Source organism: Salarias fasciatus, chromosome 17 (assembly GCF_902148845.1).
Source record: "Salarias fasciatus chromosome 17, fSalaFa1.1, whole genome shotgun sequence".
NCBI lineage: Eukaryota > Metazoa > Chordata > Actinopteri > Blenniiformes > Blenniidae > Salarias > Salarias fasciatus.
The window spans coordinates 11,444,709-11,460,534 of NC_043761.1; the positions used below are offsets into that span (position 1 = coordinate 11,444,709).

The 15,826-nt window shown below is 43.7% G+C and overlaps 1 protein-coding gene across 1 annotated transcript; it reads left to right on the top strand.

Moving 5' to 3' along the window:
* The first annotated feature begins 5,391 nt into the window (after nt 1-5,391).
* Nucleotides 5,392-11,954, top strand: myrfl (myelin regulatory factor like). The gene is made up of 23 exons (XM_030114051.1): nt 5,392-5,464; nt 5,822-5,915; nt 6,023-6,084; nt 6,372-6,555; nt 7,162-7,323; nt 7,416-7,611; nt 8,209-8,282; nt 8,409-8,519; nt 8,592-8,682; nt 8,756-8,956; nt 9,057-9,165; nt 9,253-9,362; nt 9,487-9,632; nt 9,854-10,036; nt 10,130-10,201; nt 10,301-10,347; nt 10,424-10,561; nt 10,631-10,684; nt 10,895-10,979; nt 11,109-11,183; nt 11,297-11,408; nt 11,685-11,756; nt 11,865-11,954. The coding sequence occupies exons 1-23, from the start codon at nt 5,392-5,394 to the stop codon at nt 11,952-11,954; spliced, it is 2,541 nt and encodes an 846-aa protein (XP_029969911.1).
* The last annotated feature ends 3,872 nt before the right edge of the window (nt 11,955-15,826 follow it).

The window sequence follows — 15,826 nt, forward strand, 5'->3', positions numbered from 1 at the left end:
GCTTTTAGACTGAAGTCGATTGGTGCTCAGAAATTGAAGCACAGTGAGAGGTCTTACCCGTGGCTCCTCTCTGTAGTGTCACATGCATTATGAGCCCCGTCAGAGCTGCTGGAAGTTCAACACAGCCGATTTTAGCCGAACGAATCCGAACTGAGCCGATCTGACTCACTTTTCGCCGAACTGTAAACAAATTTACGGAAGAGGATTAGTGCCATTAAAGGGGGGTCGGGGGGGATCTGAAATTATGACTTTAATCTCAGAATTCAGATTTTTTTTTTTTTTTTTTTCTCAGAATTTTGACTTTAAGGTCAGACGTATGGGCACCTTTAGGGGACAAAACTGTTCAATAATCTAAATGAAACATGACAGGAGTCAATTTGCAGAATCCTTTTGCAAATAATGGCCACATAACCCTGGCTCCTCTTCTTTCAACAGGTGTCTTCAGTTGTATACAGTGCTGATGTGATGTTGAGATGACAGTTCAGTGTTTTGAGGCTGTAGCTGTATGAAGTTCTTTTGCCATGTCAGTCGACAGTGCAGCTCTCTGTGTGAAGCTGAGCATGGACAGAAGAAGAGGAAGCACTGGTAAGGACAGGGCCTGAATGATGAAAAGCTACTAAAAAAAAGAGATTAAATCAATGTCTGTATGATACAATATTCTCAATTTTTACCTCCACCAACGGCCTCGGCCAAGAGGTTATGTTTTTGGAAGAGTTTGTATGTTTGTTTGTCTGTTAACAATAGAACTCAAAAAGTTCTGGTTGAATTATGTTGACATTTTCAGGAAACACCCAAAATGGTTCTGGGAACAAGTAATTAGATTTTGGTAGTGATCCAGATTGGTGGAGGGGTTGGTGGTGGGGGTGAGCTGTTTGGCACAGATCTTATGCAGAAATTGAAGACAGCAATTCAGTCACCACAGTTGCATGGTCCATGAGCATGATGATGATGACTTCTTGATCGATCTATCAATATGCTTAGAGAAAATAGAATAATATAAACCTAACAGTATAGAGACAGTGCAGGGACAGAAGCAGAGTGATAAACTGCAAAGGACACGGACCGCAGCACAACACAACCTACTCTAATGAGGTTCTGAGGTCTTGTTGCTGTGATATTAACACAGCTGTGTGAGAGCAGATGCCACGGACGGCATGGACCCGATATAAAGAACCACTTCTAGCTTGAAACAACCACTACCCGGTGTAGACCGGTGGAACTGTGGCTCTCATCTCTCACTCGGTGGTTGCTGCCACTAAAGCAGACGACAACAGCGTTCGGCACAGCGGCAGATCACTAACTTACCATGGTAAAATGAAAAAACCTTGAGGGACTTGCATTATTGTCTGGTAGCTCATACACTTAAGCCAATAACCACGCTACAAGCTAAAGAGCACCTTCATACTGTATCTGCAGCCATTTGACATTTTTACAAACGCTAAGCCTGAGCCACCGTAGGTGATGTCTCAACTGGTCCAGGGAGAAGAAGGACTGGAGTGTTAGCCAGTGGTCCTCCTAGATCCTCTTTTCCAATGAAAGTAAAGTGTGCCTTTCATTCAGAAACCAAGGTCCAAGGGTTTGGAGGAAGACGGGTGAGGAACAGAACCCTAGCTGCTTGAGGTCCAGTGTGAAATATCCACAGTCAGTCATGATTTGTGGAGCAATGTCCAGTGGTGTTGCCAAACTCTGCCTTCTTAAACCCAAGGTTATCGCAACAGTCTACCAGAATGTTTTAGAGTACTTCATGATTGCCTCTGCTGAGAATCTGTATGGAGATGCAGACTTCATCTTCCAGCAGGACCCGGCCCCTGCCCATACTGCACCGCCAGAACCACAACCACCTGGTTTGATGCCCATGCCATCACAGTGCTTGACTGACCAGCCAAGTTGCGCGACCTAAACCCCAGTGAGATCTATATGGAGTATTATCAAGAGGAAAATGAGGGAACGCCAGACCCAAAAACACAGAGGAGCGGAGAGCAAGCATCAAGAAAATCTGGGCCTCCATAGCTTCCAGGCAATGACTCAGGCTGATTGCGTCAATGCCACGGCGCATCGAGGCAGTGGTAAAGGCAAAGGGATTACCAACCAAGTATTGAAGATTAACATATCATTTTGAAAATACCATATTTTGATTGATTTGATGTGATCCTAATTTCTGTCTTGTTTTCTGCAAAAAATGAGAAGTAAATAGTGATTCCTTGACAGGATTCAAATTTTTTGAATTCCTATATTAGTGGGTTTCATGAGCGAGAAGCCCAAATTATGTAAAAATAAATAAATGAACACTTGCAATTCTGGGCCCTGGATCTATAAGCTATGAAACTTTTACTTTTTGGCTGTAGTGATGAGGAGGACTTTAGGGTTCTATTTGTAATGCGACCTATCCATGCAGCAATTACTACAAAATAACACAAACAGCAACAGAATAAGGCAGATGAGAAACAGAACTGAAAAAGCTGCAAAATCTCAAACTGAACACAACAAGAAACAGTGGAGACGACAAAGAACGTGACTCTTCTCGTGCTGCTTGGTCTGTCCAGGTGGGTTTTGATGCAGGTGGGCAGGATGAAAAGGACGTCGTCTATCTTGATTTGTGACCTGTTGATGCCCTCATGGATCACAGCTCCTCAAACAGCAGTGTGACAGTCCCAAAGCATTCTGAAGCTGAAAAGCCATAAGAGATCATACTGAGCCTCAAACTCTGATTGTTGGCAATGCCACCATTGAAGCCATGACAGAAACTTGGAGCACAGACACCAAAATAGTGGGTTTTCCAAAGGTTTTCCAGAAAGACAGGGTCTTGAATATTGTACATGAACACCAAAAAAAAAAAAAAAAAAAAAGGTTGCTGCACAGAGAAGGTCTGAAATGTAAAAAGGAGACTTTAGAGATCTGTTATACACAGTCAGTTCTGTCAACACCTAGATTTTTTATTAGGTAAGTGTGATGCCCTACCACCAGTCAGGAAAGGAGCAGCTGGCACTGAGCAACTGATTTTCATCTATGTGCAAACTTCAGTCACAATTGTAACTTTTTCTGGGACCACAGGCATTCAGATGGACTTTGTGTTAAGTCAGGGGTAAAACTGTTCTGCTGAAATCTTCTGTTGTCCTCGCATCAGTTATCTGTTCCTGCTGTCAAGGACAACAGAAAGGAGACATCGGCACTGGAGAAAGACAAAACAAAATGCTGTCAAGGATAATCTTTTCACCTCCTCTCTCCACTCCGCCCCCCCTCTCCTGCTGCTGGCCTCACTTTCATCATCTAGTAAAAGAAGGATCTGGTCACTGCTGAGTCCAAACTGAATCTCCACACTACACCCATCTCCTCACCCGCAGTCTTTCCTCCACGTCTCAGTGGGAACAACCGCCGTCGCCCCAAAGCGATAAAGGACAGTCTCCTTTTTGGTCTGTCGGTGTTTTGTTTGGCCCCTGATGGTCTTTGGTGAGCTGCTCAGAACCACAAGTGTCTTAAGGAACCATCTCGTGGACAGCGATCTGGATACTACTCGAGGATGTTTTATCTCTCAAATCCTAAAAGAGGCCAATAAACACAATAAAAAATCTTTCTGTGGGAAATATGGGAGGAGTTGCTCTTACTCCCTGCTGCTTGTGTATGGTAACACGCCTGCACAGGTGTGTTTCCTGTCCAAAGCTCAAAGTCCATCTGAGAGACGAGACAGTCCTGAAACACACTGGAACAACGGCTGGTTTACAGAAGCTTGAAATTCGAGGAATATATCGAAAAGGAATACAGTCGACATGAGCGGACACGTTTGAGTGGGTCTGAGCCCTCCTCACATGGACTGCACCTGAAGACGAGCAGGTCGGAGCCTCTCTGACCAGACGCCATCTTAAACTCCCAGGTGAGTTTGAAACGACATGTCGAGCAGGTGAAAGCCGTTTGTTTGCTGTAGGCTTCGTACAAATTTCCAGGGATTACATAATAAATTCTGGATTAAAACTGGAGTGTGTAAGGTGGGTTATATGTGCTGGAATCAGGGATAAACCATAAACCCACCTGTTCCCAGTGTGGTTCAGGTAAATTATCAGTTATATAAAAATAGAATCAAATACAGTACGCTTCAAGGAACCGAAACTTGTCCTCAGTCCAGTTGGGTTTAAAAGATCAGCAGAAAATAACTGATCCTTAAATCTGTTTGCTTTTCAGAAACTATACACAGTTATTTATTGTATTACACTATTTAATAATTTTTGTTATGTTTGACATTTCACCAAATCTCTCAATAGTAAAAGTGACAGGCATTTCTCAGAGCTTTTACAAAGCATTGAATGTTGAAATCTCATCAGAAAATGATTTGTAAACTCTGTTGCATAAATGTGGGTTAGTGGGGATTAAGTGCACCTTCTGTAGCCAGTAGTGGTGATTTAATGGTAACCTCTGGTGGCTGGAGTAATTCTAACGTCGCTGCTGGGTTTGACTCAGTGAAAATTACTTTCACTACAGAAATATCTCAATTAAACATTATTTTAAACTGAATTAGGGGTCGATCTTCATAGTGAAATCATTATATCGTGGCCATTGTATGATATCATATAGTGGAAGACAATGGAAGCAAATGGGGTCAGGGAGTAAAAAATTCATACAAATTGGATGTCCTAATCTATTTTTATACACCTTGCAATAGGTAGGGTTCGCTTGAGGGTTAAATCAGAATTCTTCATTATGGTTTGGATCTCAATTTACAAGACTGAAATCCCTGTGGGACCCAGAAGGACCTGCAAGGAACCACAGGAACTACAAGGAACTCTGGGAAACTGCAGCAAACTACAGGGAACTACAAGAACTACAAGGATCGGTAGAAAAATGCAGAGAACTACAGGAAAATACAAGAACAGAGAACTTGAAGGAACTGCAGAGAACGTCTATGACAATCACCCACATCAAGAACCTACAGGGAACTACAAAAATCACGGAAAATACATTTATCATCTTGGAACCAATGGGAGGAAGTATGAAACCACAGGGGAACTACAGGGAACAGTGAAGAACCACACGGCGATGGTCACTCACCCAGGGCTGGGCTGGTATTTCACTTGTGTGAAAATTGAGTGCAGACTGCTGTCATTTTTCCTCCTGGCTGGATTTCATCTCTTCTTTTTTTTTTTTTACATTCAATTTTGTGATGAATGAAGATATTTCGTTGTGTCTGTTTGGGAACTCCAAAAGTCTAGCACATTATAACTCTGAGCTTTGCATCATATTTCAGGTTCAGTAAATCCAATAACAATCACTATAAGCAAGTTTGTGGAAAAAAGGTTCACTCATTTTTTTTCTTTATAAAAGTGCTTCTTAATAACAAACTTTCTTATTTTTCTGTCAATATCACCAGTCTTGTAGAAGCTCCAGCCTCACCCCTCCTCCTCCATGGATACTGGAACCGGCCAGTTGGCCCCTCAGGTCATTGGGGAGACTGAAGCCCTGCAGCAGTTCTTCAGTGGTGAGATGATTCAGGACGCTTCGCAGTCGCTCTCCTGTGCAATTTCTTGAAGGAACTGAATGAGGAGCTTCAGGATGAATTGAAGTGATTAAAGTGATACCCCAGGAAGAGTGTTAGTGTGTTGTGTAATTGGCTGCTTTGGTTGCAGTTCTCCTTGAAACCCTAAAGTACCATGAGATGATTCAAAAGGAAACACTGAAGTGACTATAGGGGTCGACAATAAAAGTCAAGATGTTAGAATATAACTTGTAAAAGTGCTAAAAATACTAGTACTGGCTGAAACAGGCCAAACTGGACATCATCAGAGATTATGGTTGTTAAGACAAGTTGTTGTGTATCGTTGTGTGTGTCTTGTAGGTCACGATATGAGTGGCATGTTAGATAGCTCCGTTGCCGTGGATACAAGTATCCTGGAGCAGTACCTGAGTGCTGACATGGACCCCAGCAACTTGTGAGTTTTGTCTCTCTCCCCCTCAGGCGTTATCAGCTCAGTGGGTCAGTGGGGCTGTAAACAGGGAGAGGTGGCCTCTCATATTTCTTGTGTTGGTTTGTTTTCAGCATGCTCCCTGAGTCTCCTCCTGATTCCAGCTCAGAATCCTGTTCACCTGCACAGATCCCAGGTACTCTCGTTGTAGTTTTGAGTAAAAGCATGCAAACTCCATACAAAAAGATCCCTTTGGGAAATAAAGCTGAACCACACACACACACACACACACACACACACACACACACACACACACACACACACAGTCTTCCAAGTTTCCATTCAGTGTCCACACTGTTTCATGTGACTCCTGGGAAATTATTTTGTATCCACAATTGTGAAAAAACCAAAACAGAGATTAAGTGAACCATAAACAATCTTCAAAATGTTCTAAAGATATTTTTCTTTTTTTCTCATTGGCAGATTTTCACTACGAGTCATCCTATTGGTCCAAACCTGCTGTGTCCCCGTCCGGTCATTTTAATGATCCAAGCTCCATCCCACCTCACGCCGGCCCGCTCACCCATGACCAGCTTCGATGTTTGGGTTTCACTAAAACCTACATCAAGACTGCCGCTCCATCTGCTCCACCTGCACACAGCCAGAGGCTCTGTCCAACTGAACACCCACAATACCCCAGACCAGGAAGTTCCTTGCACAGTCACAGCCCATCTGTTTCTTCTTCTCCACTCCCTTCTACGTCTTCACATCACTCTGCTGCCATCGCTGGTCCAGACACACTACACACACCAGCCTCCACCTGTCTACAAGGCTCCGCCCCCACACTACACACACCAGTCTCCACCTGTCTACAAGGCTCTGCCCCCACACTACACACACCAGTCTCCACCTGTCTACAAGGCTCCGCCCCCACACTACACACACCAGCCTCCACCTGTCTGCAAGGCTCCGCCCCCACACTACACACACCAGCCTCCGCCTGTCTACAAGGCTCCCCTTCCACACTACACACACCGACCACCAGTCTGCAGGGCTCCGCCTCCTCACAACAGTCCTGGTAATTCAGTTGTTAATCTCATGAAGGATTTTATAATATGCTGACGATCTCCGTTTAACTTATTTGTTTAATTTCTGACTCCATGATTTCTGAGGCTAATGTTGAGCTAGGGTTAGGGTTAGGGTTATCATTCTTATTTTAATGTAAACTGACAGTAAATTTTCTGCTCTTCTTTTCATGAATTCCTCTCTTCAGGTCCCCAGACAGTAAAAAGAGAAGGAGATCCGAGTCTGATACTTCAGTCTCTGATGGTGCTGGGACTCGTGGATCTGCTCAGGGATCCTATCAGATGCTGTCATGGGAGCAGTACATCCCAGAACAGTGGTGCAGTTTGCATGACAGCAGCTTTCAAACATTGTAAGTAAACCACAGAATCCTTTGACGCCATCACACACCCATTAGTTCCATCCAACCCCGCCTCCTCTTAAGCCTTTCGTTTGTCCCACCAGGCCTCCTCCTATTTACCACGTTGACACAGACAAAGGCTTCAGCTACTCTCCGGCTGACGAGGTCTTCATTTGCCAGAAGAAGAACCACTTTCAGGTCACAGTTCACATCGGTGTGGCAGCAGAGCCGCAGTTCGTCACAACGCCCAGCGGGCCACAGCAAATCCACCACTTCCAGATCAAAGTGTTTGGGGTGAAGGTACGGCCGGCCCGCTACAAGAGTTCTGCACAAAACACCAGAACGTTGATTGATTAACATCAACAATCACAAGGATGGATGGGATGTTGAGCAATCCAGCATTTTAAAGCCATTGAGAGGCTTGTTAGCAACAATCACCTGCCTTCACATCCCCTCTGCTAGGATCGCCAGATCACTACTCCTTAACAAGTGCGGTCAGGTGATCACATCCAACATGTTCCTCGTGTTTCGGTTATGATGCAGGGCGCTGGGAGCCTCAGGTGATCATAATGAAACTGAGCAGGTCAGATGCACAGAGTCAGGCGCTCCTGCTGTGAGGAGGGACCCTGACCTGACCTGCTTTTTGATCCATGAAGAGCAGGCCAAACACCTGAGCTGTACATGGTCAGAGTCGTTGGTAGACCACATCATAGTGCACTTTTGTAGCCCAGCACTTATTTTCAGATAAGAAGTCAATTGACAAATATTTATTCTCTCATTGTTGTTGGGTTGTTTTTTTTTTTATCTAATCAGATCAGATCAGACACCAACATGCTCATACACACACACCTTTCAGTTAGTGTCTGTTGGCATTAGTATCAATCTCTCTCTTCTCAGCTGGAAACAAACCACCTGGTGACCATCGAGCAGTCTCAACCTGACCGCAGTAAAAAACCCTTTCAGCCCATCAGGTGATCTACCCAAAGCCCCTCAGATATCTGTGTGACACCTTTTCATTTTCAGACGCATTCGTCAGTGAAGTTATGCAGATTGTTTCCAATGTCTCAGTGTTTTAAATAATAATAATGCTCTTCCAGGCTCAGTCTACCTGCGAGGCAAATAACCAAAGTGACACTTGGTCGACTGCACTTCAGTGAAACAACAGCCAATAACATCAGGAAGAAGGGCAAACCCAACCCGGACCAGAGGTGAGACGGTGGACGATGAGAGGATGTAGATGAGTGTGAGCTGCACAGTAACGTGTGTGTGTTGATGTTCAGGTACTTTCAGATGGTGGTTGGTCTGTATGCTGTAGTTAGAGAGGAGACCTTCCTGCTCACAGCTCTGGTATCAGAGCGAATCATTGTCAGGGTAAGTTCCAACCATGAAAGACTACCCTCCAGTCAGTGAAAAGAACCATTCAGCTCCAACCTTTATCCTGTAGGCTTCCAACCCGGGCCAGTTTGAGACCGACAGTGACGCTATGTGGCAGCGTGGGGCAGTGCAGGACTCTGTGGTGTATCAGGGCTCGGTGGGCATCAACACAGACTCCCCAGACGAGGCTTTGGTCGTCTGTGGCAACGCCAAAGTCATGGGCAACATCCTGCAGCCGTCAGACTCTCGCGCCAAGCACAACATCCAGGAGGTATGTCCTTTGTTTTTGTCCTGCCACTTTGGAACTGAGAAATTGATGCCACCGTGTCCGGATTGCTGAGTCCGTAAAGTAACTGGTGTTTGTCCATCAGGCGGATTCTGAGCAGCAACTGAAAAGAATCAATCAGATGAGGATTGTCGAATTCAATTACAGACCAGAGTTTGCCTCCACGGTGGGAATAGATGAAGACCACCAAACAGGTACTGTCAGTGATAGTCTCTTTCTAACCTGATCCATGAAAAACAGTGTGAGTCTCCAGTTTGTGTCAATGAGTTTTGATGTGACAGGCGTAATCGCCCAGGAGGTGAAGGAGCTGCTGCCTCGAGCTGTGAAGCAGGCCGGAGACATCACCTGCTCCGATGGAGAGACCATCAAAAACCTGCTCATGGTAGACAAGGTACGGTCGAATCTGAGATCTGCCCCATACATACTGGGCAGGAGGAGGAGTTCAGTTTTTATCTTTAACCTCGATGCTGTCAAAATTCCAACCTCCCCATATTTGTGACCCTCCCGAACCCCAGGAGCAGATCTTCATGGAGAATGTTGGAGCAGTGCAGCAGCTTTCTAAGATCACCGACAACCTGGAGACTCGGATCAAAGAGCTGGAGGTGTGGAACCAACAACTGGCCAAGCTGAGGACCCTGAGAGGCAGCCTGCGCTCCACGGGGTACCAATTCACTCATTCATCCATACGTTTCTCTTTGAAATGTGATAATCTGTGGTAATCACAAGCTGTCCTTGTTTTCTTTTGAAATTGTTTTATTATTTTAAAGTCTTTTAGCAGTAGATCAGCCTTCATGTTTACTCCTGCAACATGTAGCATGGACTTGAAAAACAGACCCTCAAATACAGGAAGTAATGCATTACAGAATGAAATCTCTCACACAGGAAGCCTCAGAGACACAGCATCGTTCCGACGACATCTAATCATGACTCCTGTAAGACTGAGAAAGTCCAGAAGAGTGGTCCCGGGGGTACCGAGGGTTCTGGTGGTCTCAAACACAGACACAAAATGCAGTACAAAATTCTCCAGGCCAGCATCTTCACTCTGCTGGCCACCATGGCCTTCAGGTGAGGAACCACACGGCACATCATGTTCGATTTCAGGTAAAAGAAGAAAGGCACCTTCATCCAGTATGTGTGTGTGTGTGTGTGTGTGCGCAGTGTCATCTCCATCACCTCACTGTACCTGTTGAATCTGAAGGAGGAAAGCTCTGTGGGTTTTCCCGGCCACAGGTAAACTACTGTCTTCTGTTTGCTGTCCTTCCTCACCAGGCTGCTGCGCTTTATTTTCCTAAGTCAGCAGTATTTTCATTTCTCTCTCTGTTTCTGTAGTAACGGCAGCAGTGTTCCTCAGCTGTCGACGGTCTGGCCCACCACAGGTAATTCTAACGCTCAAGTAAAATCCTCCTCTGAAGACAGAGAAGCGTTCGCCTCTTAATGTTTTCTCTCTTTCAGTCTCAGTGACCTCCGCTCCGAGCCTCTGGCCCCCAGAAGTGGATTTCTGTGACCTGCTGTACTGTGATACGGTGTACTGCTGCCCGTCACAAGCCAGCAACGAAATCAGCATCAGCTCATCCAAGACAGACATAACAGGTTTAGCAAGAGCTGGATCACATAGTTTGTCTTCGACTCCTCATTTGACAGATTTTCATATTTGATGTTTTTGCTCCACAGATCACGAAAACATTTATGAGCAGCTGTTGCGTGCAAAAGACTGTGAGTGTTTCCCTCCCGTTCATCCCAATGCACAATCACATCTGTGTGGTTTTATTTTTATTTTTTGCAATCAAGAAAAAAATGTAGCCATTTGTGGCCTCTGAACTAAAATGTGTTTGACTCCACTGCCTACTTTAAACAGAGTGGGAGGTGCAGGCGAGCTTAAAGTTCTAAAAACTCACAGGATTTATGTCTGTTTTCGTCCATCAGGGACCAACACGACCATCCACACCTTCATGATCAAAGAGAACGGGCAGGTGATCGACGGCAAGTACTGCCTGAGAGATGAATGTGGGTGAGTCACTGAACCGACAGGACGCCGTTTCCCAACCTAAAGCACTGTGTTTGGGACCTTTTAACCTTTTGGGAAACTTCATCAATCAATTGATCACATGGGAGGTTTAGTAATGTTTTCTTCCTTCAGGCCTGGTCGGTTCGTCTTCAGAGTTCCCATCAGCCAGTTTGTGTCTCTCAACATGAGAGTGACGCTGCTCATGAAGTAAGACAGAACTAATCAATCACAGTTCATCACTGAAAGAGGCCAGAAACTGAAAGCTGTCTGTATGATGTGTGACGATTTAGCATGAGAGTTGAAGTGTTTTGTGATTCCAGCTCCACGGAGCTGCTGGTGGTTCATCTGTGTTCGTTTGATGAGACGCTCTCCTGCTCCTCCCTGGTGGACTTTACCTCTGTGACGGACAGCAGGTACCCGTCCAACACCCAGGTAACGAAACGCCCGGCGAACCTGTCAATACACCCCAAAAGTCAGAAGCTGTTTCGTATTTGAATTTATGATCATGATATTCTGTTTGATGAGAAATGTAACATACTTTAATCAGGACTCACAACAAAGCATGAAACAACCAGTCAGCACATTACAGAAAATGTTTCTATAAAACTATAATACTTAAAATACTGAGTATGAGACATAACTTATTGAACATGTCTATCTGTTTTTGCACATTTGCTTATTTATTTCACTCATGTGTTTGTTGTTCAGGGGGAACACGCCTGGCCTCTGCACGTAGCCAGTCTGCACCAGAGTTCGTATCATTTCCGCTCCGCAGTGGCTGTAAGAACAACAAATACAAACTAAAATCACATTCCATTAAAAAAAATATAGACTTTTTGTTGTTTATGAGTAAGAGATCATAGTTTTTTATGTATTTTTTTCTTCAAGGGTCTGGCAGACTGCAGTACCGAGCACCACTACGGGGGGGTGCTCTTCACAGATTACCACTTCCACTTCTACAGACGCTGCCTTGACTGACATGAAAAATGACATTTAACATTTAACAAAAAACCGGCTGGCTTGAGGAAATTTGATTTTGAGATGCTGATTTTCTTTTTCTTTTTTGTTTTTTTTAATTGTAAAATGAAGTTTGAAACAACACAATATTTAATTTAATTTCATATTTGACTGTTTGTGTTTTTATTTAAATGCTGTTTGTGGAACGACGGATTATCGACATCATGAAAAATGTTGATTTTGAAAGAAAGTGCCTGTGAATAAAAATCAAAAAGATTTTTTTCAGAGGAAAATTAATCTTTTCTTCACGCAACTTTTTAAAAATGTTTAAAAAATTCCTAATTTTTCATTGTTTTTATATGAAAAATGATGGCGTGCTGTAAATTCTTGAATTAATTTATGATTCCACAGCTGGGTTTGAGAGCTTGAGGTCTCTTCTGGACCTCTGGAGGACATTATGGAGCTTATTTGTTATCCAGAAAAACACTTCTAAGCCATACGGACTGAGGAGGATGAATGATGGATGGTGACTAAAAGTTGTCTCAATTATAGAAAACTGACTTAAGAATAAATAAATCCAGAGTTACTGAAGTCTGCATCGTTTTGTGTGTGAAATTATCCACCAGACTGCTCAATCTACAAATGTAGGATGAATTCCTGAGGCTCGTGAAGTGGTGCTTAAAGACAGAGAGAAAACCTCAACACACTGATGACTAATTCAGGTGGAAGAGGAGGAGGAGGAGGAGGAGGAGGAGGAGGAGGAGGAGAAGCACAAACACACTAATGAGGGGAGATCAGCGGCTCGGCTGACAGGTGGAAACTAAACACAAGCTGATGGACTCTCAGCGCAGGGTGAGTTTCTGCACACTTTCATCATCAAAAGAAAAACTGCTCTGCAAATACCAGCTTTAGGGAAACCTTTCCTCTCCTGCCCCCCCACAGCTTGTATTTTGGCATTTTAAAGCTTCTGGGGTCTTTCAACCTTTCCAGAATCTCTTTGGGCTGAGTAAATCTCTGGTAAATCCCTTTTTTTTTTATCTGACCTGACACTCATGCATCTAGATTTTGTTTCTTCAGGATGGGTTTGACCAAATAATTTAGATATTGTATGGAAATATTTCGATTTCTAAATAACAATGAAAATATGTAAAATGTTAAAAACTATCAAGAATGTGTTCAGTGTGTCAGGGTCGGGTCTAAACTACATGTGGAAGAACTGAGTGAAGATATCTGATGGTGATATTGTGTAGGACCTTCAGCAATTCTAGACAGTGATTTTACAACTTAAAAAAACTGCAAAAAATTAAAATAAATCTTGAAGTCTTTTCCAAGTTATTATAATCTTTCATTTCCCTGTTCTGGTGCAACTAAATCTAATACAGATCTGATTTTTTTTGTTGAAAATTTCGCATTTTCATGTATTGATATATTTTGTTATTTAAGATATTTATAACATAGCATGAAGTTGATTCAGGGAGAGCTGGTTTCTTTTTTATAATTAGATTCTGTGCTTTTGTTATATTTTAGAAAGAAATCACAGTCATCTGAGATTCCAATATGTAAAATTTCATCTTCTTCAGTCCTGTCCCGTCAGTGATGTTACAGTTTGAACAGGCTCTATGAGCAGAGGACATGTCCACAGTAATACAGCTGTTGAATCCAGATGTGGACATCATAACACAATCTATGAGCATAAAATATCAAATTTTCTCAAAAATTCTATCATTTTATCAATTTTTTTTTTGGTTGTTTTTTGAGGTGTGTCTATGGATATTTTCCCAAAGAAAGGGTCACTACTCTCTCTCTTTCACACACACACACACACACACACACACCGCAGCAGAGAGGCTGAGTGTGATTGGGCGGCCGAGGTAAACCATGGTGTAAAGTTCTCGGGTGGACATAGGTAACTAATCTCCATTCAGCCGTCAGTGTGGTTCCGACGCTGAGTGACGGATGTCTGCCGTCGCCACGGCAACCGTCTCTACTCCCCCTGACAACCTTAATTAACTGACACTGATCCGCTGAGTGTGTGTTTTCAGGGCCGGACGAGGCCCGGACATCTGTCTGGGATCCACGAGGAGGCGGACGGCCCGGAGCTCAGGTAACGGCTGGTCAGAACGGAAAAAAAGCTTTATCTCAACAATTTAACAAGAAAAAGTTAGAAAACCATAAATATAAAATGACATTTAAGGTGGGAGCAAAACGCTGCTGAAAGGTTAAAGGTCAATGTGACTGAGATAAGCTGTTTTTGAGTGAAATCAGTCTTTTCTTTCTCAGTACCGGCCTCCTGCCTCCCATCGTCCCGCCCACTGCTGCCTCAGGTAAACCAGGTGAGAAGCTGCCTGACAGGCAGCAGCTGGATCCAGCAGCTCTGGCTTTATACGAGCAGCAAAGACAGCTGGAGGAAAACCGGAACCTTCTGGAGGAGGTACGACGAAAAAGCAAAAAAAAATACACACCCTACATGAGAAGGAAATGTCAGAATGGCATTCGTCTGAAGCCGAAGCTCCTCGGTCTATTCCTCCTTCAGCTGTCGAGCATTGAGGCCGAGCTGCGGCAGGCTGTTCGTCTGGATGTGGAGCGACAGCAAGAGGCGCACTTCCTCCGACAGCAGCAGAACAAGATGCTGTGGCAGAACCTGTGTTACCTGAGACTGAGCCAGCGCGTGTCCAAGTACGTCGAAATGCAAAAACAGAATGTGAAACACTCAAAAGGACGTGTAAAAACATTGTGAAGGTGCAGAAATATGTCAAAACACCTGCAGCACAAAAATTTTTTCCTGTCGTTTCCGTGTAAACAGACATCATTTTCAAAACAGTGCTGTGAAAATAAGAAACATTTTCTAAAACAGAACACAAAACAGTACATTTTCTCCAAGAACGTCACGCAAAAGGGGGCCTAAAACCTCTGGATTCACCTCATGAAATTGTATCTACTGACTTTGACCTTGTTTCATTTTGCGCGCAGGCCCTGGGTGACCAGTTATTTCCAGAGGTTTCCCATGCACATCTACTGCCTGCCCGTCCAGGCTGTCAGTCACAGGGCGAAGAGACGAGGCCCGAAGCGGAAGACTTAATGCTGCTTGTGAGATTTCGCTTTCCTTTCTTTAAAATAGAGAACTTAAGAAAACCACTGGGAATCACATTTCACTGGCAAAAACTGTGTAGCACCGATTTTCTTTCTGATCTGATCACAAGTAAAAATCCTAACTATTCAGGTTGCTGTGAAGAGGGTTTTGTTGCCCTCTGGTGGTCACGAGGGGGAACAACACACCATGAAACCTTGAGTGTGAACTTTACTGTCCTGTTATCCAGGCACTGCTTTTCAAATAAACATCTCAGTGTCAGGAAATAAAAAGATTGATGGTTTTGCACATTTCTTCATTGAAATTTACTGCTTCTTTGGAGAATTAATTTTATAATGAGAAGCACAAACAGCTGTAAAGATATAGCAGAGTCGTACTTCTCCAGGTCCAAGTAAAGTGAATCCTGCGCCGTTTTCGACTGATATCAGTGAGATCTGTGCCTCAGTTTGTGTTCATCTCTCTAAATGTCAAAATGTCTTTGACCTTTAAATTGACCGACTCACTGAGTCAATGTGACTGCTTGTAAAGTGCTTTGAATCTTCCGAGGTAAAAGTCCATTAACCCGGTTTAAGTCATGTAGTTAAATCGTGAGGGGGTTTTTATGTTCAGATCTTGTTTCTGTGTCTTTGTCTTCTCAGCTGTGGAACATCAAACAGTGACATGACAATCAAACCTGCTTCGTTTAATAGAATTCACCTGGATTTGTTTCTGAAAAAGGAAGGGAAATCCTAAAAAATGAGTCAAATGAGTTGTGGATGAGCAAATATGTCGTGTTTGTACTGACAAATCAAGAAAAAAAAAAACG

Bases quoted from the DNA above. Each gene is read 5' to 3' on its own strand.
- myrfl (XM_030114051.1), top strand. From the start codon at position 5,392: ATGGATACTGGAACCGGCCAGTTGGCCCCTCAGGTCATTGGGGAGACT. The intron at 7,324-7,415 runs GTAAGTAAACCA...TTGTCCCACCAG, and splicing joins GACAGCAGCTTTCAAACATT to GCCTCCTCCTATTTACCACG. The intron at 9,363-9,486 runs GTACGGTCGAAT...CCCGAACCCCAG, and splicing joins ACCTGCTCATGGTAGACAAG to GAGCAGATCTTCATGGAGAA.